This window comes from Herpailurus yagouaroundi, unplaced genomic scaffold (genome assembly GCF_014898765.1).
Source record: "Herpailurus yagouaroundi ecotype Mexico unplaced genomic scaffold, PumYag 141, whole genome shotgun sequence".
In the NCBI taxonomy this organism is placed as follows: domain Eukaryota; kingdom Metazoa; phylum Chordata; class Mammalia; order Carnivora; family Felidae; genus Herpailurus; species Herpailurus yagouaroundi.
The window spans coordinates 15,564,466-15,588,286 of record NW_024412396.1 but is presented as its reverse complement, the minus strand read 5'-3'; the positions used below and the strand labels follow the sequence as shown (position 1 = coordinate 15,588,286).

The window sequence follows — 23,821 nt, the reverse complement described above, 5'->3', positions numbered from 1 at the left end:
TCTTTAAACTAGGATATTGGTCTTCTCTTGCTTTTAGACTTGGACTTGGACTAGAACTTACATCATTGGTTCTCCTGGTTCTCAGGCCTTCAGACTCAGACTGGAACTACACCACTGGTTCTCCTGGGTATCTAGCTTGCTGACTGAAAATCTTGAACTTCTCAACCTCCACAATTGCCTAAGCAAATAATTCCTTATAGTAAATTTCTTTATATATATCCTGTTGGTTCTGTTTTTCTGGGGAACCCAAACTAATACAAATGGTTATTTGAATGACTGTAGCTTGTAATAAGGCCAGGCCTCAAAGTTACCGAACTGCCAATCCTGGCCAGTTCTATTCCTCTGTTACTTATTGGTGTTTGGCCTGGATCCAACTGTGCCTCAAAGACTGGCCTGTATGATTTTGGACATAAATGGTCATATAGATACTCAAAAATATTTGAGTCAAATGCTTGCGGCCAATAGGAGTACCAATAGTAAGACATTAAGAGGAAATGAATAACAAGCTAAAATGAAAATTAGTCATATATAAGATTCCTTAATTTAGTGGGTAGCTTAACTAGAGAGCTTCTAGAGAGGTAGGAAATTTAAGATTCTAGAAAAGCTAGTGAAGAATTGGAAGTTTCTTGCTTTATCCCTTAATTTCAGGTATTTCAGTAATTTAAATAAACTATATGAGCATTAAGGGACCAAAAAATGATTAGAAAGAATGAAAGACTGTTTGGTAAGTCAATTCCTTAATCAAACAAATGCTAATTTAAAAAATTTTAATTGATCCTATAAAAGATCTTAAGGCTCTCAGTTTTCAGCCTGAGATAGAAAAGTTGTGGGAAAAGAATTTGAGTAAATAAGAATATTAGTATTCATCTGAAAAAGATAAGATTTTAATAAGGCCAGTTCAAGTAAATAAATGATTTTAAGTTGATTTGAAAAACAAAGTTAAGTTAAACTGTATCAAAATCAAGAAATTCTCACTAAATCTGAAGGTCTCCAATAGCTACATAGAATGGGACTAAGGTAATCCTGGGACTTCAGAGAAGATATTGTATAATCAGAAAACAGTTGATGCTAAATAACAACTCTAAAATTAAGGTCTAATTTTGGTGGAATTCTTTCCAAAAACTCAAAATCTCAGTCTAATCATAAGGAAAACATCAGACAAACCTAAATTCAGAGACATTCCACAAAGTATCTGGCTAGTATTCTCAAAACTGTCAAGGTCTTTAAAAAAAAAAAAAAAAAAAAAAAAAAGGAATAATAAGCTGTTATAGACCAGAGGAGACTGGAGAGATGTGACAACTAAATGCAATGTGGTATCCTGGATTGAATCTTGGAACAGAAGGGCTTTAATGAAAACCTGATAAAATCTGAATAATGTCTGGGGTTCATAGTAATCTACCAATGTGGGTTTCTTAATTTTGATAAACTTACCACAGTAATGAGCAATGGCAAAAGCAGGGCAAAACCAAAACTGGTGAAAGATATATGGGAACTCTATACTGTAATATCTTTTTTAATTAAAAAAATTTTTTTTTAAATTTATTTTGAGGGAGGGAGAGAGGGAGAGGGAGAGGGAGGAAGCAGGGGAGGGGCAGAGAGAGAAGGAGAAGGAGAATCCCAAGCAGGCTCCATGCTGTCAGTGTGTCAGAGCCAGACACGGGGCTCAAACGCACAAGCCGTGAAATCATGACCCGAGCTGAAATCAAGAGTTGAATACTTAACCACCTAAGCCACCCAGGTGCACCCTTATACTGCGCTAACCTAGAAACATTCCTGCAAATTTAAAACTATGCCAAAATAAAAAGTTTACTTTAAAAAATTAAGGAAAAAAGTTTCCATTCAGAACTAGAATAGTAGTTCAAAAGTTCATTTTTATAATGATTATGACATAAAAACTAAAATGAATACTATTTGGTCCAGAAAGCCGGAAAACTATGCAAATTAAAAGAATTAAAAAAAAAAAACAAGTCGTTCTTCATAAAACGTAATAAATACATGCAGTAGACAAATAATAAATATATTGCAATGATGGATAATATATATTTATAAATAAAGAACATATTGGTAAATATTGCCAAAGGTTGATTTATCTTTATGTATCATGAAGGAATGGTTGGCAGTCCACATTTAATTATGCTCTATGTGTATGTTTTTAGTTAAGAAAATAAATGATAAAAAATAAATCAAATGTTTGAATTCACGCTATAATTGTTTCTAAGCACTATAAACAGTTTTGGCTTCTCTCAACAATCTTGAATGATTCAAGATTGCATACAGTTGGTAGGACACAAAATGGTAAAAACAGTTGCTCATTTAAAAAGTTTAAGGACTTTTTCCAAATCTAATGTGAAGATAAATGTCAGGTCTCTACATCTACATAGAATGAAATCCTTTGTGACTGAACAATGTGCCAGCCCCAAACAGGAAAAGCCAGATTAAATTGAAAAACCCAGCTTAAAGACATGAGAAGGCTGCTGCTACAACAATGAGTTGACTGGCTAAGATTCTGAAAAAGGGCGATTTGAAGATCTGCAGTCATTTTTTGCCCTGAGTTTTAAAGATTCCAGACCTGGGCAAGGGACTGGGAAGTCAGGCTCTGATTACAAAGAGGGCTTCTGTTGGAGGACAGAGAATTCATCTAAGCTTTTGGTAGTTGTGCAGGGCAGAAGTGACAAAATTGGAGATTTGAGACTTGTTTCTACCTCAAATCACTTGATAAATCCCAAACCTGTACAGGGCTTGAAATTAAAAAGTTAAGGCTCTAAAACCTCTGAAAACCATAATGGAGTTTTCCACAGTCTCACAATGTGAAGAGATAAATACTAGAATATGTGATTCACCAAGAGTAGGGTCCACTGAATACTCGGCTCTGTTTCGGAAACCTCACCAAAAGCACAGAGCTGAACCACAAGTAGATCAAGACTTATCAAAACTTCCACCTAGCCTCCATGGAAGATAGTAAAGCATTTTAGATAATGATAGAAATTAATTGATAGGAAACATTTTATGAAGTAGGAGACAAAAGGGCCAATTGATTAAGTGATAACCTTAAGCAAGCAAGAAAAGATGAGAACTAGTATAGAAATAGGTTATCCTGAAACAGGGGTAGGTACTAAGAAATAAAAGGCAGAGTATATGGGAACAAATGCAGGTAGGCTGGTGGATGAAATGGTGGAGACAAGCAGAAGTTCCTTTTTATATTGGAAAGGTGAGGTTGGATATCTGAGGAGAAAGAAAGGAGGTAAAAAAGTCCTTTACAGTGGAGAGTGAATGGACCACCAAAAGGCAAGAAAAATGCGAGGCAACACCAAGGGCCTACTTAAAGACAAAGGTTATGAATTTAAGGATTAAGGCAAATCTGTGTGACATTCTCCTGCCATATAAAACTATGACAGTGTAGAACAGGGAGAAAGTTAAATTTTTTAAGGCTTAGGCTTTGTTTGGTGAGGACAATGAACCAAAGGAACTGGGGTTATCTTATAAGCAAATTGGTGATAATTAGGTGAGCTGTGGAATTTAAGCTAGATGACCTGGGAAGTGGAAACATGAGAGGCTTGAAGGACAGGAGAATAAGTGGTCAAGTCAACAGAAACAGGTGCCAGTGGAGCTGAAAATCTGCTAGAGTCAGGGTTGTAGACTAAGGGAGCTGCACAGGTAGTAAGTGGTGGTCAGTATGACAGAAATAGAGCAGAATACATGATGAAGAGAGGAGACAAATCCAAGAAGATGAGAGGCCAGAACAGCGAAAGGATCATCTGCAAAGACATTTAAATCACCAAGAATTAAGACAGGAGTGGGCTGAAGAAAAGACATTGAAACAGATCCTAAGACATTCAAGAAATGAGGGAAGCAACACAGGCATGTGTAAATTACTGCAACAGGAGTGCCTACTGGGTGGTACAATCTGATGCATGAGTTTCAAAGCTAGAGGTGTTTAGAGATGAAAAAGGAACAGTGAACACTAATGGGGAACAAGCCTCCAAGCACACTGGTATAACTGCTGTGGGAGGGAATACAATCACTACTGGAGAGGACTGCAGTAGAAGCAGTATCCTCAGGGAGGTAATCAGGTTTCGTTAGAGCAGGAAGGTATAAGTCATGTTCAGAAAAGAATACACTAATAATTTGATTCATTTATCAATGTTTACTAAAAGGCACTGAATTAGGCACTGGGAATAAAACAGTAATAAAGACATAATCTCAGCCCTCACAAAACTGCGACTCAAGTAAGAAGTCTCATATAAAAGTGATTACATTAAAGAATGTAACTAAATTCTTTTTTTTTTTTGGAATATAACTAAAATTTTGTGGCAATCTTATTAAGAAACGTGGATGCATGTACTCGGAGAATTGTGGAACAAAATTTGTGACTATTTTAACATATCTAATCATCACGGTACTAATTATGTGCTAAAAAATAATTTGAATTAAGAATATGTGGGGAAATGTTGCTTTTTAATGGTAAAGAGGGAGGGGAAAATGCTTTTACAGATATATGCAGTTACCTGAGACAAAGCAGCATCCCGTTCTTCTATCACTGCATTCATTTCTTCTGCTGTTATTCTCTTTTTACATTCCTTGGTCTTGTAGATTCTATCCACAATTACAGCTCCATTCTTCTGAATAGCTATCCCTGTGTCTGCATTGTTTATTCTGTTCAGTAATTCCTGTAATGTCTACCAACACCATTATATGTTAGTCAGACATGAAGTTTTAATATATTTTATTTAATATAGGGTTTTAATTAATAGGCACATGTGAATTGTAAATTGACTGAGTGAAGTTATTGAATTTTCATATTGCAGCAAAGATGTACATTATTAGTGTGTCAATTCTTCTTTTTCCCACATCTTAGTTCTTGAAACCCACTCAATTGAACTTAAGCCTCTAAGATATAAGACTGACATCAAGAAATCTCCTCAGAGAATGGCTTACCATGTCATTTTCTTCAGGGTTAATATTTTCTAGCCTAGAAAAAAGGGACACAGAAAGCCTGATCAGTAGCATTTCCTTAGTGCAGCAAAATGAGTTCGCTTTTTAAATCTTTAGAACCTCAAGTAATTTCATTCGACTAGTCTTTAGAGTCAACCATGACACTGAACATATTAAAGTGCCACCTGCTCGACTCCATCTTTCAATAATGCTCCATATCTTCTGCGCTGACTTCAGACTGTTAAGTTATTAATGTTTACTGCTATATATGACTACAAGGATCAATTGTTCATATGTGCTTAGATGAGGAAAGTTCCCTAGTGATAGAAGCACTACTTCTCATCATTATATTTATTCCTGGACTTTCAATTCTTACCAAAAATTGTATTTCCTCTGTTTTTTGGACTTCCTCACAAATAAAGCAAGGCAAGTATTTTTATTGCAAAGTTTAACTATGTTCCCAAAAAAGCAAAGACAAATAATTGCCACTAAATTTGACCTGAAAATCTCTTGTGCTACCTATTTGTTGAAACAAATATATAGAAAGGCTGACCAAAACTGGACCACAGTTTTAGATGACTAATGTTATTTTCTCTTTTTCATTACATATATAGAATTACTGAATTTAAAGACTAAGAAAGTAAATTGGTTCCTCTCATAAATGTGTTTTGTATTAGAAGAGTCACAGTGCTTCCTGAAATGTTTTTTGATGTTAATAAACTGAACAAATGCAGGAAAGGCAAAGAAAGAGCTCTAAATGACATGTTTTAGAAAATGTCTATAATATAATTTAGGCAACCATTAAATTGGGTAAATTAACGAAAATTGGTAATAAGTATTAGTAAAATGATGTAGATTTTAGAAATGGCTCAATTATTTTAAAATTGTATTAAAAAGTTTAGATATAGAAGTTCCTGTTTTTTCATATCCTCCCTCCCCTATTTCTGGGCTCCTATGATTTAACATTTACCACCAAAGAAAAGCATACTTGGAAAAGATAGTACAGAAACTTAACAAATTTATTACAAAATTGTCCCAAACTTCAGAGTTCAATGAAACTGCTACATTCATGGAGAGATATTTAGAACATTGTATTTTTTACAGGAAAAAAATAAACATATATCAAAAAACTATTTCTACACACATTTAAATAGTATAATTTAAAAGGATGGTATGGTATAGTAATTTTGAATTATATACAGTTAATGGGTCTCAAAGTAGTCATGTCCACTTGGATTCACATTTCAGTAAAGACAAATACTTTCACCTTTTATTTTTTTTCTCCCAAAATAACTCAACAGTTTTCAAATATCCTGCTTCATAAAAGCTGGTTCTACATAAACTCTGAAGACAATAATTTCTTTTTTACTCAATTAAAGAACATAGTAAAAAGTGTAAGGTAACAAAATTCTTACACTTTTTTATGATCATGTCAAAGTATCAGAAAGGCATTTAACCATCAGTTATTGGTTGGCTAAGTATCATTTTTAAGGAAACCATATGTAGTGAGAAATATTTACCTTAATATTGTTTTTTTTAGATGAAATCAGGCTAAGTGCTATTTATAGCAGTTTTCAAAGAAGATTCAACTTAAATCTTTATAAATTTCCTAATTAATTTATTAAACTCAAATTTTAAAATGTGAAAAGATACGTGAAAATTAAACATTTATATTACTAGATTACTGGAAGCTCTTGCAAAAAAACAAAATTTAGATCCCAAGGTTATAAATACCCTTCTTTTGTTCCAAAGAACTACATATGATTAGGAAGAAAACAACAGTGTAGGCAGGTTACCTAACTTGTATGTTCAAAATAATTAACACAACAAAGTGTATGGAATGTCTATGTGATACCTGTAAGCTTTTTTTTCAGGCACTGAAAATTATTACTTTAAAGAGAGACAAATGAAGAGTCTGAATGTTTTAAATTAACATCTTTCTAGAGGATACGGTTAAGATAGTTGTATTTAGTCGAATATTAAATTTCCTTGTTAATTAAAATTTTTTAAAAATAAAATTTTCTGATCAAAGGCTATACCAAGTCCTTTCCACATTAATTTAGCATTACAACTATAAGTAATGTGTGTGACTGCCCTTAGAAGTACATAATGTATAGTAATTTATCATTTTGCTGATGAGCGAATCTGAATCATGTTTTGGTTTAAGTGCGCCAGGTCTGACACGCAGGGCATGAGGCTTAGTCAACCACTTAGCATTTATTTGGATCTCAATTTTGCTTTATTATTATCCTTTAATTATCCTCAATTTTGCTCTATGATTATCCTTTGTAAGTACAGTGATAAACAGTCACTAAAGAGACCACTAAGAGAGAAAACTAAAACTTTAACAAAAATGAGCAAAGGGTTAATTTGTGATTTGAAAAATAACATACAGACAAGTAACTTTCAATATAAACATGAGGCTGGAAAGTGAAAAGGCTAATATTTATATTTCTCTGTTTGTATTTCTTTAAAAGTTTCAGGAAGTACTTGTCACAGATATCAAAGATTAACTACATCAAAATTTAATCTCAACTAGATTACTTACAGCAGAGATCTGCAAACTTTCTGTAAAGAGTCATATGGTATTTTAGATTTTGCTGCATGTTCTGTGCTGCAGCTACTAAATGCTACCTATGTAGACAAAGCATCCAAAGATAATATGTAAATGAACAGGTGTGGCTGTGCTCCAATAAAACTTTATTTACAAAACCAACTGAAAGGATGGATGTGCACCATAGGTCCTTACTTTGCTCATCCCTGATGTAGAGCACTGAAAAATGAGACCAGACCTTTGATGTTAAAACTGTAAGTGCCAACTATGACATATTTTTCTCAGCTGGATCATTCAATATCCATTTGAAAACTAACCACCAAAAAGAATGGATTTCAGAAAATAAAATTCAGTCTCATATCACTTACTGTATTACTTAAGAAAACATAAATATTAGACTACCTTTTAGAAAACTACTAAAATTACCTTTTAGAAAAAAGAAGACCATTTGAAACAGGTAAACCAGGCTTTCTATTTTCTATATAAAATTACTTGTCAGAGGTTTAAGGTTTACTAGCAGTATATATAACATAAAGCTTTACTGGTTTAATAAAGACTTAAAGTAATAGTTGATTTTATATAAAATACAGCTAACAAACTATAAATTATTTATCATTAACAGGAGATTTACAATTATACAAAAGAATCTCAACCTTTTGGAAACTAAATTATGCTTACAACAGTCTAACTAGACATAGTCATGATAATTAGTAAGAATTTTGCTGAAGTAAATGTCCATGGGCTCAAGTTTCAATTGATTTCCTATATAGTGCATATTCTGACTGACACCCTTGCACTCTAAGTAAAAAGACCCCTACATGAAATGTCACATTTCTTGATTTATCCCTAGATCAGTCAATATCATGTCTTCTGAACCTATAGTCATTCACCTTGTTCAGTGGGAAGCAGCTAAACTTTAACCTCAAATGATAAAAAGAACTAGTGATCAGCTAATCAAAAACCTCAGAATTTGTTTTTATTCTCTCCCATTTTTACCCAGGGCCACCTTAATATGTTAAAAAAAAAAATACCCTGAAGAGACTGAACACAATATCATGATCTCAAAAGTTGGAATATACATACACAAACATGTCTATATTAGTATGTAAATTTTAGTCATTTTAACTTGAATCCTTTTTACTTTTTTCCTAGTTTTGGATAAAAGTGAAAAAGAAAAAAACACTGAAGATTCAGGGCAGGGGAAAGCAGAAGTGGCAGAATATAAGCCAAGACAGACATCACAGAAAGATAGAAGTAGATCAAAACTGGCAAAGATGAAAGAGAAAAGACAAGGAATTTGAAGACTACAGGAAGCAAGAAATAAGGAGTTAAAACAAAAAGAGATGTGAAATAATGTATATTATTTCAACCTATAACTCACTGCCTCCAAATATGTCTTTCAGTCAAGCAAAGCTCAATTATAAATTGATTCTACCTTAATAAGGATTCCATCTAAAATGCACTATTGAGGGATGCCTGGGTGGCTCAATCGGTTGAGCATCTGTCCTCAGCTCAGGTCATGATCTCACAGCTCATGAGTTCACCCTGCATCAGGCTCTGTGCTGACAGCTCAGAGCCTGGAGCCTGCTTCTGGGTCCCCCTATCTCTCTGCCCCTTTCTGTCTCTTACTCTCTCCCTCCTCTCTCAAAAATAAATAAACATTAAAAAATAAAATAAAATAAATAAAAGGCACGTTTTAAAGTTCAGAACTACAGCCCTCAATTGAGTAGAAAGGAACATCCACAGTGACACTTAAAACTATGCTGACATATATTCTTTTGTTGTTGTACTTCCTTCTTATGTATGATTTTTCTTGGACTATGATACTGTAAGAGCTCACTACAAACTGTGCCTAAGAACCAACAATTATTCATACCAATTAATATTTTAAGTATTTATGAAGTTATTTATTTAATGTCTATCTTCTCAACTAAACTAGAACCATAATGCTGTGTTCTGAGCAACCTGACACATAGTACATATTCAATAAATATTTACTGAATGGACTAAATAATTAAAAGAAAAGGCTTGGGATTGAGTGTTTTCCTTTTTGCCTTCTAATACAAATGCTACAAAGAATAAAGTGAAAAAGGCTCTGCCTCAAGGAATCCTAATTTCAATGTATTATAATAAAAATATATATACAAATTAAAGTAGACAATGAAAGGTAAAAAAAAAAAACATAGGGAAGAAAAATAGGCTCAACTGAGATCCATAAATTAAAGAGAGAAAATGAACAAAACTAAGAGACCAAATTAACAGAGGCTCGGAGGAAGAAGTTTTGATTTAGATATGTGGGCAGATGTTTGTGCCACTGGTCAGGGCAGGGGATTAAGGGAGAATAAGGTTTTAAAAACGAATAAAATTCCATTTGAGATATGCTAAGTTTGAGTTGCCTGTGTAAATCTGAGATAGACAAGTCCTACAATGTGTAACTGACTTTGACTCTTTGGGCAAGTCATCAACCAGTCAGAATTTTTTCACCTATAAAGCACAAACATCACCTACCTTGAGGAATTGTGACGTTGTATATAAAAAACTGATTTGTTACCTTTGGGGTATGATTTTCATTTTTGAAAAAAAACAAAATCTATTTAGAAATTTAGAAATTTCATCAATAAAATTGGTAATTAACCTACATAATAAGATCTACAGTTACGAATTACAAGTAAATACAGCACTGTGCAGCAGTTGATAAGCTGAATGAAATAGTACTTGCAAATCCCCAAAGAGTTCTGAAGTTATTACAAGAGTATTACTGAAATAAGAAAGGTATCTACTTTGAAAAGTTGTGTGTAAAAACATTTGGTCCTGCAAGTGTTTTTATAGATATAAACAAACTGATTTTAAAAGGCAAATGGAGGGGCGCCTGGGTGGCGCAGTCGGTTAAGCGTCCGACTTCAGCCAGGTCACGATCTCGCGGTCCGTGAGTTCGAGCCCCGCGTCGGGCTCTGGGCTGATGGCTCAGAGCCTGGAGCCTGTTTCCCATTCTGTGTCTTCCTCTCTCTCTGCCCCTCCCCCGTTCATGCTCTGTCTCTCTCTATCCCAAAAATAAATAAACGTTGAAAAAAAAATTTTTTTTTAAAAATAAAAAAAATAAATAAATAAAAGGCAAATGGAAAAACAAAGGTACTAGAATAGCCAACAAACAATTCTGTAATAAAAGAGCAAAATTAGAAGGTTAATATTATCTGATTTCAGACACTATAAAGATTCAATAATAAAGACTATGTGGTATTGGCAAAGGGATAGATTGCTTAAATCAATGGAAGAGAAAATAAAGTCCAGAAATTAACCCACACTAATAGAGTAAACTGAGTTTTTGACAAAGTGCCAAGAAAATTTCAGAAATGATGGCATTTTCAACAAATGGTGCTGGAAAAATGAATGTCCATACACCAAAAAAAAAAAAAAAAAAAAAAAAAACCCCAAAAAACAACAACAAGAAAAACTAAACACCTCCACAAGTACCACATCTCTCACACAAAAATTAACTTAAAATAAATCACAGATCTAAATGTAAAACATGAAATTTATAGCTTCTAGAAGAAAACAAAGGATCTCAAAAAAGCTGTGTGACCTTATATAGGGCAATGAGTTTTATGTTCAATACCAAAAGTACAATCCATGAAAGGAAAAAAAAAAAAATCAATAAATTGAATTTCATCACAATTTAAAAATTATGTTTTGCTAAATACAACATTAAGATAACAACGAAACATTCACTGCTGATGGGAATGCAAAATGGTATAGCACAGCCACCCTGGAAGAGAGCTTGGAAGTTTCTTCTAAAGTTAATAAAGATTTAACATCTGCTCCAGCAATTACATTACTAGGTTTGACCAACTAGTTTGAAAGCATATGTCCACACAAAACCTGTATGCAAATGCTAATAGCAATGTAATTCAAAATTGCCAGTAATTAGAAAAAAAAATCACCAGGATGTAAGAAGATCCTAGCATAGTATGCAGACTATGAAAAAAAGCCTGACTATATTACATAACCTCACCTAAGGGTGTAGAGGGGAAAAAAGAAGAGCCAACCCAAGTAACTTGGTACTTTGACTGAAACCTGTCAGATTAAAGGCTAAAGGAACTATACATAAACAGTGCCCTCTGGTAGGTAAGGTTGTTTCTCATAGGGGTATGGGTTAATGATACTGAAAGAGTTACAACATATACAGGGGTAGAACAAATAAGGAAATGGAGAGTGGAGGATGGAAACCAGGTTTCCTATTGTTGGAGAGGAAATTACACATAAGAAAAAGGAGAAAGCCAGAGTGAACTATGTGGTACTGGATTAGAATAAGAGAAGTCAGTATGAATTCAGATTTAGCTTAATAAAGATACAGATGGATACATAAATAATTTCAGATATGTGTATATATATCAGTTAGTATACATGCATATATATCCTAGCTCTTTCTGTTTACTGGGCCTAGAAGTAGTCAGACCCTATAACAATGAGCACACCCAGCATCCAGATCTTGGTTTCTAATACCATTTTCCAATAAAAGGAATAAGGCCCCTCGGAAGAATGGCTAATTCTAGGGATGGGGCACATCCCTATACATCTCTAGAAGACATAACCGAGAGGCATCTTGAGGTGCCAGAGATTAGGAAAAGTGTTTAAAAATCAAAAGGATGGGGACATGTCAAAGGGATATAGAGGCCAACTGGAAGAGTTGCCAATGGCCAAGCTGGAATACTTTAAACAACACAGTATTAGATTATAACCCAAAGTATTAAAGAAGTATCAATGAGTCTATACTAACATAAACAAACAAATAAATAGATGAGGGGGAAGAGATAAATCTCCTGTACTGAAAAATTACAAATAATTTATGTAGATAGTATCCCTAAATAAAGTAGAGCTCAATTAACCTCTCAGCCCACATCTCTTATAACCACCTGAGTATGGGCCACACTTCAGTAATCTGCTTCAAAGAATATGAAAGAAGAATGTTGGTAAGTAACTTTATAGTGGAGAAACATGGCAAACACTACCTACACTAGGTGATCAAGATTAACATAACTGGTGTTAAGTCATGTTGATAGCATAATTTTGAAATAATATGATGAGAATGGCACTTCAGTCTTGTACTCTTTGTCCCCCCAAAAGACAATACTTTAGTCTAATCATGAGAAAAAATTAAGAAAACCCAAACTGAGTAACATTCTATAAAATGCCTGAACAATAGTCCTGAAAACTGTCAAATCATTAAAAACAAAACAAGGGAAGTCTGAGGAAATGTGATTAGAGTAGGCAAAGGAGTCATACCAACTAAATGTATATGGGATCTTGGATGGGAACTTGGAACATAAAAAGGACATGAGAAAAATTAGTAAAATCTAAATAAAGTGTGGAGTTTAGTTACTAATTATGTAACAATGTTGCTTTCTCCCCTGTGACATATGTACCATAATAATGTAAGCTGTTAACAATAAAGGAAACTGGAAGTTGGTTAATGGAAACTCCCTGTTCTATCTCTGCAACTTTTCTATAAATCTAAAAAGTATTCTAGAGGCACCTGGGTGGCTCAGTTGGTTAAGCATCCAACTTCAGCTCAGGTCACGATCAAATGGTTTTGGAGTTCAAGCCCCATATCAGCCTCTGTGCTGACAGCTCTGAGCCTGGAGCCTGCTTCGGATTCTATCTCCCTCTCTCAGCCCCTCTCCCACTTGCACACTGTCTTTCTGTGTCTCTCAAAAATAAATAAACATTGAGAAAAAATTTTTAAAAAAGTACTCTAAAATAAGAGGTCTGTTGGGATAAGATAAAAAAGAAGATCAGTAAAGTTAGTGTAGTGAAATCTGAACAGACATCTGTTTATCCCATCATATAACCACATGAACAGAAAAAAAAATTAATCAAACAGTAAAGAAAGTAGGACATCACATAGTAATTTTTTAAGATTTTATTTTAAAGTTTATTTATTTTTAGAGACAGAAAGAGAGAGAATCCCAAGCAGGCTCCATGATGTCAGCGCAGAGCCCATTGTGTGGCTCAATCTCATGAACCATGAGATCATGACCTGAGCTGAAATCAAGAGCCAGATGCTTAACAGACGGAACCACCCAGGGACTATCACAAAGTAATTTTTTAAAGCAGGGTAGAGAAATGATGATTTTGGTCAAGTTCACCTAACTTTTCCTTTTACACATAAAAACAGGTATGGAGAAAAGGAGTGAGCTCACCAAATCCTGAGACTTCCACTAATACACAACTTGGAAATAACCTAAGAGAACAATAAGTTGATTAGACAACCCAGAGAAAAGTAAAATCCTTCCTGAATAGAAGCCTGTGTTACTGAAGAATCTTTACAAAGGAAGCAAGAAGCACAAGGGCTGCCATTTTCTACTACACTGGTAAAACAAATAAAAGCTTCAAAGTAATACTCCATGGAATTAGGATTTACACAAAACCAGGCAGAATGAACCCTTGGTATACTGCAACACACCAAACAAAATCCCATAAGCAGAGGACAGAACCTCCAATAAAAGGGTATACATCCCCAGGGAGATCTTCCCAATCTCTATTCCGCCTACCACGTTGCCAGAGGGCTATATAGACAGGTGGCCAAAAAGCAGTACCTTGCCAAGAAACTGTAGCTCTGAGAAGAAGACAAATAGATTTCAAACAATGTGAAATGTTTATGAAGGAAAATTCACTTGCACTATATCAGAACAAAGAAAAGTTCTTGACAATTTATACATGAGCAAGATGAAGAGAAATGACATGGCAATTATAAATATACACTACAAATCCATAAGAAAAAAAGGATCGTAACAGGCACCAGGGTAACTCAGGTGGCTTAGTGTCTAACTCTTGATCTCTGCTCACGTCATGATCTCACGGTTCATGAGATCGAGCTCTACACAGAGAGTGTGGAGCCTGCTTGGGATTCTTTCCCTCCCTCTCTCTCTCTCTGCCCCACCCCCACTCATACTCTCTCTCAAAACGAATAAATGAAATTAAAAAAAATCATAATATAAAAAATAACATAAACCAAGAGAAAGAAAATCTTCCTGCCAATGGTTGGTATTTTATTATTTATTTATTTATTTTTAAATGTTTATTTTGATAGGTGGGGAGGGGCAGAGGGAGAGGGAGACAAAAATCTCAAGCAGGCTCCAGGCTCAGCAGGGTCTGACATAAGGCTTGATCCCATGACCATGAGATCAAGACCTGAGCCAAAATCAAGAGCGGGATGCTTAACCAACAGAGCCACCAGGAACCTCCAATGGTTGGTATTTTAAAAGAATATAAGAACATGAATTCGATAAAATAAAGTTCATGGAGAAAATGCCAAAACATAAAGTGAATGAAAAGGGAAGTTGAAAACTTAAGGAAACGTACTGAGAACCATAACCAAACAAACAAATAAGTAAAAATTTAATAAATGAACTATAAAACACAGGGATAGGAATAGTGACAATTGGAACTACTAATATAAAGAAAAATTGTGAGATTATCACAGTGAATACAGAGAAAAAAAGAGGGATACAAATAATTATTGAACAGATAATACATAAAGACAAAAATGCCCCATTACAAGAATAACTATAGTTTCTAAAACAACCTAACAAATAGAATACAAAATTCACAAATCTAAAATTTCCATGAACTAAAAGATGAATCAAATAGTTCCTAGAGAGGCATGCTGTGGGTCTCCAAAACGTTATTAAAGAACAATCAACACAAACATCATGATTAAGTTCTACTTCAAGAACAAAGAATCCTTTAGGTATCCAGGCAGGAAAAAACAACAAACAAAACAAAAACACAAGCCAAAAATAAGTGAGGAAAAAACACCTGTGACCTGACTTCTTTTTAGACAAACTAGTGTCACAAGATGGACTTTTGTACATTGCATAGAGTCAAAAAAAAAAAAATTAACCCAATAATTTTATTCAGAACCAATTTGAATATAAGGGTAACACAAAGCCAGTCTGAAGCATACTGAATCTAAGAATAAAGTACTTATTAGCCCTTCCTCAAAAAACTGACAGTGAAATTCAGTTACCAAGGGATTCCCCAAAATAAAGAAATCAGGTGTAAAAACATCATGTATCACAAAAGTTGTAGTAATGATTATTCAATACTTTTAAATATAAAATCAAAATTAAATAAAAGGAAATTTGGCTACCGAATCTAATACAGCTTTCATAAATATTTTAAAACTAGAATTTATAAAGACAAAGTAAAAAAGAGTTTAAAACTTATTTCATAGCTGAAAGTCAAAGGATATTGTTTAATCACTGCATGTTTCAAAAAAGTGAAAAGAAGAATTGATGCTTCCAATACCTTAATGTTTTTCAGTCTCTTTTCTTACATTCCGAAGGATCTTTGGGGAGTTAATATATCTTATTATAAGAAAACTTTGGGGCACCTGGGTGGCTCAGTTGGTTAAGCAACTGACTTGGGCTCAGGTCATAATCTCTCAGTTCATGAGTTCAAGCCCCATATCAGGCTCTGTGCTGACAGCTTGGAGCTTGGAGCCTGGAGCCTGTTTCAGATTCTGTGTCTCCCTCTCTCTCTGCCTCTCTCCCGCTCAGGCTCTGTCTGTCTCTCTCTCTCAAAAATAAATAAACGTTTTAAAAAAAATTTAAAAAAAAAAGAAAACTTTGCATGAAGTTCAAAAATTTCTTTAGTTTCACTTCAATTGATTATTACTCCTAAATTCAAGTAACACATAGCACGAGCTATGAGTCAGGTACTTTTCAATATTTACTAAATCATTTAGTTCTTATAAGAACTTATACAAAATAGGCAATATTTACCCATTTGTTGACAAAAAAACCGAGTCCAGAGACTCTGAGTAATTTGTCCACTGCTGTACAGCTAGGAAGTAAAAAAGCCATGATTCAAATACAAATGCCTGGATCTGGAATCTGTGCTGTTAAACTCTACATTATATTGCCTCTCAAATAAAATAGTAATGTAAAGAATGATTTGATTTTTATCAAATTAATACTACGTATATATCCATTTAACTACCAACCACTCATTCTTGTAGATGATAGTGTTTAACTATATAAGTAAAGAGAAATGTTTGGGATGATGTTTCTCTATTAATAAAAATAGTTATTTGGGAGTAGGCAGTGGGGAATTCAGATGATTTTTTTTTTTTTTGGTTTCTTTATGTCTATTATTCAATGAGTTTAATGTCTTTTAAGGAGTGTCTATCAGTCTTCAAAAAAAAAAAAATGAAGCGATTAATCTGAACAAAAAACAAACCACATTACCTAATCACAACTTGAACACTGTCATGTTAATTATTTAATGACTTTTTGTCTCCCTAATGAACAATGTTTTAATTAGTACTTTACTGTAATCCTCCACGGAGTCTAGCACAGTGTTGGGCAGAGCAAACACTCAATAAGTATATTGATGGATCATCATAAAATATTACATTACTACATTGTACCTATCTTACAAGTAACATATTTCTAGATACTCTAGGGCCTTTACCTACTTCTGACTCTTTAAAGTAGCATCATTTATATTATCAGGGAGCTTGAAGAAAAACAGAATCTTAAGTTCCACTCCAGACTTACTGAATGAGAATGAGCATTTTAACAAGATTTCCCAAGTGACTGAAGTCACATTAAAATTGGAGAATTACTTATTTCTAGAACATTGTTTATCTAAGTGTGGTCCATTATTTACCTATGTCAGAGTCACCTGGTGCTTGTTAAAAATGTAGATTCTCAGTAGCACCTGGGTGGCTCAATGGGTTAAGCATCCAACTCTTGATTTCAGCTCAGGTCATGATCTCACATCAAGATTTATGAGTTTGAGCCCTGCAATGGGCTCTTTCCTGACAAGGCGGAGCCTGCTTGGGCTTCTCTGTCTCTCTCTCTCTCCCTCTTTCTGTCTCTCTCTCTCTCATAAAAATAAATAAATACTGGAAAAAAGTGTAAATTCTCAGGCTCCACCTTATTTCAGGTGTCATTAAAGTTTATGACACACCTAATAAAGTCAAAAGTAGTCAAGAATAGGAATGAGCATATTAAGCAGAGAGCAGTGAAAAAACCCACACATTTGAAATAAATCAAGAAAGCGATAATAAGAGAGGGAAGAGGCATCACAAAGGAAGATCAGGTAAGGATATCAACAATAGACTATGAAAGTAAAGAAAGTAATTGTACAGAGTACATTCTTCTTCTCTCTTTTTTTTTTTGGTGACTGTTATTCCTGACATGCAAACTACTACACAGCATGTCAAAAGTTTCAGAAAGACTGTGGGGATATGGAATTTACTAGTGTACCATATAAGAATCAGTAACTTTCAGGGGTGCCTGGGTGGCGCAGTCGGTTAAGCGTCCGACTTCAGCCAGGTCATGATCTCGCGGTCTGTGAGTTCGAGCCCCGCGTCAGGCTCTGGGCTGGTGGCTTGGAGCCTGGAGCCTGTTTCCGATTCTTTGTCTCCCTCTCTCTCTGCCCCTCCCCCGTTCATGCTCTGTCTCTCTCTGTCCCAAAAATAAATAAAAAACGTTGAAAAAAAAAATTAAAAAAAAAAAGAGTCAGTAACTTTCTGAATATGTACTACCACAAAATGCATGCATTTTATAATGCTCCAAAAGTCACAAATAGTTTCAAATGTATACATACACTTTTAGAGACATTTCCATATGCTTCACTCGTGCAATTGCTTCATCTCTCTCCTCATTGGCTAACTGCAGTCGAGACATAATAGCTTCATCACGTTCCCTCTGTGCAAAATACACTTCTTCAACCAGAGCTACCAAAATATATAATCCATAATTAATTACAGAAAATAAAAAATGCCACTTTTAGCAAAAGTAAAAAGCAAAATTAATTTTATTTTACTAATTAAGTCAATTAGTCACTTGAAAAACCATTATTTTTAAAAGCTACTGTAAAATTGAGATATATTTCCTACCTGTAGAAACACAAATTAAAGAGGTCAAACAATAACAAATACTGGGAGCTTGTGAAATAAAGGTAACTCACACGTATACTGCAGACAGGTGTACATATTTCTACAGCCATCTGAAGAGCAATTTGGCAATACTTATTACAGTTTAAGATTTGCCTAGCCTATAACCTGGAACTCTTCTCTTTGGTATGCAGCCTAGAGAAATTCTTGCACATGAGCACAAGAAAACATGTATTAAAATGCTTATTGTAGCATTATGTTATACCAAAAACTTAGAAATAACCCAAATGTCCAATAACAGGAGCAGGGATAAATAAATTACTAAAATGGAATATGACACAACATTTAAAATCAATTAGCTATGGACATAGAGACACATTTCAAAAATAAAATTGTGGCAAAAATTGCGAGGTGCAAGGCAAAACAACTCTATTATTTATGGACAAACACAATTAGTAAAAATATTAAAACAAGCATGGAAATGATAATCAAACTCAGGATAATACTTACCTCACTAGCACAGTGGAAGAAAAGCAAAGCAAAGAAAATGGGACCAAGGAAAAGCAAACAGGGGCAGAGCTGTGCTCTTTAGCACTGCATATCTCCAGGGAGCACCATTTATATAGATTATAATACAAATAGCATCATCTAGATTTGTGCAGCACTATATAGGAAGCTTTGATGTTACCTGAAATTGTCATTTCTCAAGCATAATTTCTACCTGAAATCTTATTTAACTTTTAAAATATCACTGCAATGTTAGAGAAAAAGGGGCTTAAATACCTAGGTCACTAAACCAAATTTTATTTACAGTCAAATCACAAAATAAACTTAGAAAAGATGTTTGAAATATTCTTTTAGTTCACAAAGCATTTGGTTTTTGCTAACATTTGTCATAGATTAATGCATAATCAAGAGTTATTTTTGTATTATTTAAATTATAAGTGGTAGAAAAGAAACAAACCCTGAGAATAAGTCACCTATACCTTTCCCATAATAGAATATAAAATGGAACATATAATGGCAAAGCTAAAGTCAAAACTATGTCCAAGAAGGTGACCCTATGGGAAGAGAAAAACATTCATCCATCCATTCATTCACTCACTCACATTCATTTAATCTTTCATCAAATATTATCAAATTCCTGTGACAGTCATCCATCCAATTTTAAGTAATATGACTATAATGGTCTAAGAGTTATTACCATTCTGGAGATGTATACATTCTATTACAGACAGACAGACAGACAGTAGAGAGAAAAAAGGCCCAAAAATAAATAGATTTAGAGAGAGAAACAGATAGTAGTAAAGGCTTTGAAGGAAAATAAGGGTGTGTGAGAGAGAAAAAGAGTGATTTGGCAGATGGGAAAAGAATAAACTAATTTAGAAAGGGTGGCCAGAAAAGAGCCTTTCAAATAAATGACATTTCAGCACATGTAAATAAAGGAAGAGAAGCTATATATGTATATATTTGAAAGCAGACTAAGCAGAAGAAAAAGTAATACAAAGGCCCTGAAAGTACTACAGTAACGGCATCAAGGACAATGTACCCGGAACACAGTGAGAGACAGTGAGAGTTCTGAAAGATCACACTGGGCCTTGTAATCCATTGCAAGGATTTTAGATATCATCTAAACTGTGATGGTAGCCACTGGAGTGTTCGGACCAGGGAAATAAAAGCATCACATTTATGTAGTGGAGTTCTGGTTTCTAGGTCAGAAATAGTCTGCACATGGGCAAGTGTAGACGCAGAGACCAGTTAGGAGACTACAGGAATAGTCGAAGCAAGAATTCACACGAATAACCCATGTAAAAGGTCCATTCCCTGAAAGTTTAAGCTGCCTAGAAGTAAATATATGTGCCATCCTAGAGTTTAGATATTACACTAAAGGATCTCTAGAATGGGAACAATTTGATCATATCTGTGCATGATTTATTGATTAATGAGAGAAAGAGGGCATGGGGTTGGGGGGGCGGGAGAGAATCCTAAGCAGGCTCCATGCACAGCATGGAACCTAAGGCAGGGCTGATCCCAAGACCCTGGGACCATGACCTGAGTTGAAATCAAGAGTTGGACATTCAACTGAATGAACCACCCAAGGCTCCAGATCTGTACTTTAGAAGGAAACTCCTACTAATAAGCATACAAAGGAAGATGCAGGGGTCAGTGGAAAGTTGCAGTTTGGATTGCATGCGTCCCCTGACCCAATCTTACATTATGTGTAACAGTCCAGATAGGAAATAATGAAATCCTGAACTACGGCGTTCTTAATAAAATGGATTCAATTCATAACAAAAAGGGTAAAATAATAGAACCAAAGAATTAAAGCATGTACTGAATAAATTTTAGAGAACAGAAAAATAGAAGAGGTGACCTCACTAAAGCCATCTCTCAATCTATCAGTAGTATGATCTTAAAACCTTATGATAAACAGGTTACTCTTCTCACTACTGCTACACAGGTTTCAAAGCAAAGAAGTTCTCAGCCTGGCATTCAAGGAAAACCAGAGTATAATTCTGGCTTATCTTCCCAGCCTCACCTACCACCATTTCCCTCTAGGACAATATTATATAAAATACAGGTTGTGAAACATGTTTTTAAGTTATGTATCATTTTAATGTATATTACAAAAACAGAGCTGGCACATTAGGCCTATAATTTCTCCTAGTGGCATTTAATTTCACGTCTAATTAAATTTTGAATTTCTCTAAGTTACCCAAACACACTGTTGAGCCAGATGCCACACAAAAGTAACTTTCTGGGGCACCTGGGTGGCTCAGTAGGTTAAGTGTCCAACTTCAGCTCAGGTCATGATCTCTCGGCCTGTGAGTTCGAGCCCCACATCAGGCTCTGTGCTGACAGCTCAGAGTCTGGAGCCTGCTTCGGATCCTATGTCTCCCTCTCTTGCCCCACCTCTGCTCGTGCTCAGTCTCCTTTTGTCTTTCAAAAATTGAATAAATGAAACAAAAATTTAAAAAAAAGAAAAGTAACTTTCTATTATTTCATTTAAAGTTCAAAAACACAAAAGAATGACCTAGTTATTAAACTTAGGCTAATGATTACCTTTTGGAGGGCACCTGGGTGGCTCAGTCGGTTAAGCATCCAACTTGGGCCTGGGTCATGATCTCACGGTCCCTGAATTGGAGCCCCATGTTAGGCTCTGTGCTAACAGCTCAGAGCCTGGAGACTACTTGGGATTCTCTGTCTCCCTCTCTCTGCCCCTCCCCTGCTCACACTCTGTCTTCCTCTCTCTCTCAAAAATAAATGATTACCTTTTGGAGGTAGTACTGAAAGGGAAGATGAGGAACACTTCTGGAATACTGGTAACACTTGATTTCTTGATCTGGGTGCTGGTTATACAGTTTGTTCATACTTTCTGAGATTCATAAAACTGTGGAGTTACTGGTGAGCTTTTATGTTTAGATGTTAAAACTAAATAAGAAAGATTACATTAAAAGTAATATATTTATCAGGGTGCCTGGGTGGCTCAGTTGGTCAAGCATCCAAGTCTCTTGATTTCAGCTCAAGTCACGGTCTCACGGTTCATGAGTTCAAGGCCTGTGTCGAGCTCTGCACTGACAGTGTGGGACCTACTTAGGATTCTCTCTCTTCTCCTACCCTGCTCATGCTTTCTCTCTCAAAATAAACAAATAAACTTAAATAATTTTTTTTATTTAAAATAAAATTTTTTTAAATGTTTATTTATTTTTGACAGAGAGAGAGAGACAGAGCAGGAGTGGGAGAGGGGCAGAGTAGAGGGAGACACAGAATCTGAAGCAGGCTCCAGGCTTCAAGCTGTCAGCACAGAGCCCGACATGGGGCTCAAACTCACGACTGCGCGATCATGACCTGAGCCAAAGTCAGATGCTCAACCGACCGAGCCACCAAGGCACCCCTTAAATAATTTTTTTAAATAATGTATTTATCTAGTTAAAAAATTGAACTGATTTAAAGAAAACTATTAAGAGTAGAAAAAAGTTAGCATGTATGATAAAATTTCTGGGAGTATATGTTAAGATTAAATTTTAAGCAACAGAGACTTGTGCTTCCACTTAAAACAGCTTTTTAAAGTGGACAAATATATGGGGTGACAGCTTTCAAGGCTATAAGGAAAAAAACAAACAGTAACCTGAGGCGGGGGTGGGGGAGAATGAGTTGAGCCCTATGATTGGCCCAGCTTACTACACTGAAACTATTTCCAGAAGATAGTACAGGAAGGGAAGAATCTAGGAGGAGCCCAGCTGACTCCACAATTTGAGAGGCAGAGATAGAGTGTGGGGAAACCAAAGCAGCTGGAATTCACAGGAGAGCCTATTAGAGAAAAAAACAGCTGCAAAGAAAGAAAATTTTGGAGAACTGCAGAAGGTCTTCCTCAGAAAGTCAGTTGAGTACTGGGTGCACAAGTGTGAGTAAACCATTCCCTGCAGGGGAAAGAACATCTGAGAGGATTAGAGGCAATAGTGCCCTAGGCTACATAAAGCCAGAACAGGGCTTGTTGTTCCCACCGGCCAGACTGGAAAACCTCAAGATTCATGAGGTACTGTATAGAGTACTCAGAAGGGTCTTGCTTCAGTAGTGGGGATTAATGAACTACAGACTAAATTCTGCTCTGGTAACATCTAGTCTATCTTTAAAACATGACCCAAAAGGAGAGATGTGTTTCCGGAAAATGTAAGTAATATGTCAGAACAAGGCTCAAAAATATTTTATAAGAATACAAAAATAGCTTCCAAAATGGTGAAATTTATCATTACCAAGGCATGTGAACAAGGACCAAAATTAGGACTCATAATGATAAAAAATGAACTGAAACTGACCAATATTTTTGTCAACCAACTGGTACATAACCCCGTTTTATGTGTGTTTAAAGATACCTTGTTCAACATGTACGTTGATTTAATAACACTGAATTAATGGTCAACAGCACTGTAACTCTTGCCTGAACAAAACTTATCTAACACACATATTATCACAGCCTTCTTATATTCAGGGAACACTACACTGTATTTCAGGACTACGCTTAGGGACTGTTTGAAACAATGAAATCACCAATAAAAAGCACAAAAATGAAGTAAATCTGACACTAAATAAGCTGCAAAAATAACACTTATTTAGAATATAAGAGTTGAAATAAGAAGGTAGAGTGTGGCCTTAAGATGATTATATTGTTTTTCTTTTTTTAGTTTGTTATTTTAGTAATTTTTATTAATTTTTTTTATTTATATATGAAATTTATTGTCAAATTGGTTTCCATACAACACCCAGTGCTCATCCCAAAAGGTGCCCTCCTCAATACCCATCACCCACCCTCTCCTCCCTCCCACCCCCCATCAACCCTCAGTTTGCTCTCAGTTCTCAACAGTCTCTTATGCTTTGGCTCTCTCCCACTCTAACCTCTTTTTTTTTTTTTTTTTTCCTTCCCCTCCCCC

General features: G+C 35.1%; 1 protein-coding gene across 7 annotated transcripts in view; it reads right to left on the bottom strand.

Annotated features, from left to right (window-relative positions):
* The window catches only part of MIPOL1 (mirror-image polydactyly 1), a 330,717-nt gene that overhangs the window by 203,801 nt on the left and 103,095 nt on the right, over positions 1–23,821 (bottom strand). For all 7 annotated transcript variants that reach the window (XR_005790835.1, XM_040476974.1, XM_040476976.1 and 4 more), the window contains 3 exons: positions 18,104–18,233; positions 4,936–4,969; positions 4,506–4,676 (listed from right to left, as the gene is read on the bottom strand). Coding sequence is in view for 6 of the 7 variants with exons in the window: in XM_040476974.1 (XP_040332908.1) it covers positions 4,506–4,676; positions 4,936–4,969; positions 18,104–18,233 (335 nt within the window). In the remaining variant the exon portion in view is untranslated. The remainder of the gene's footprint in view (positions 1–4,505; positions 4,677–4,935; positions 4,970–18,103; positions 18,234–23,821) is intronic.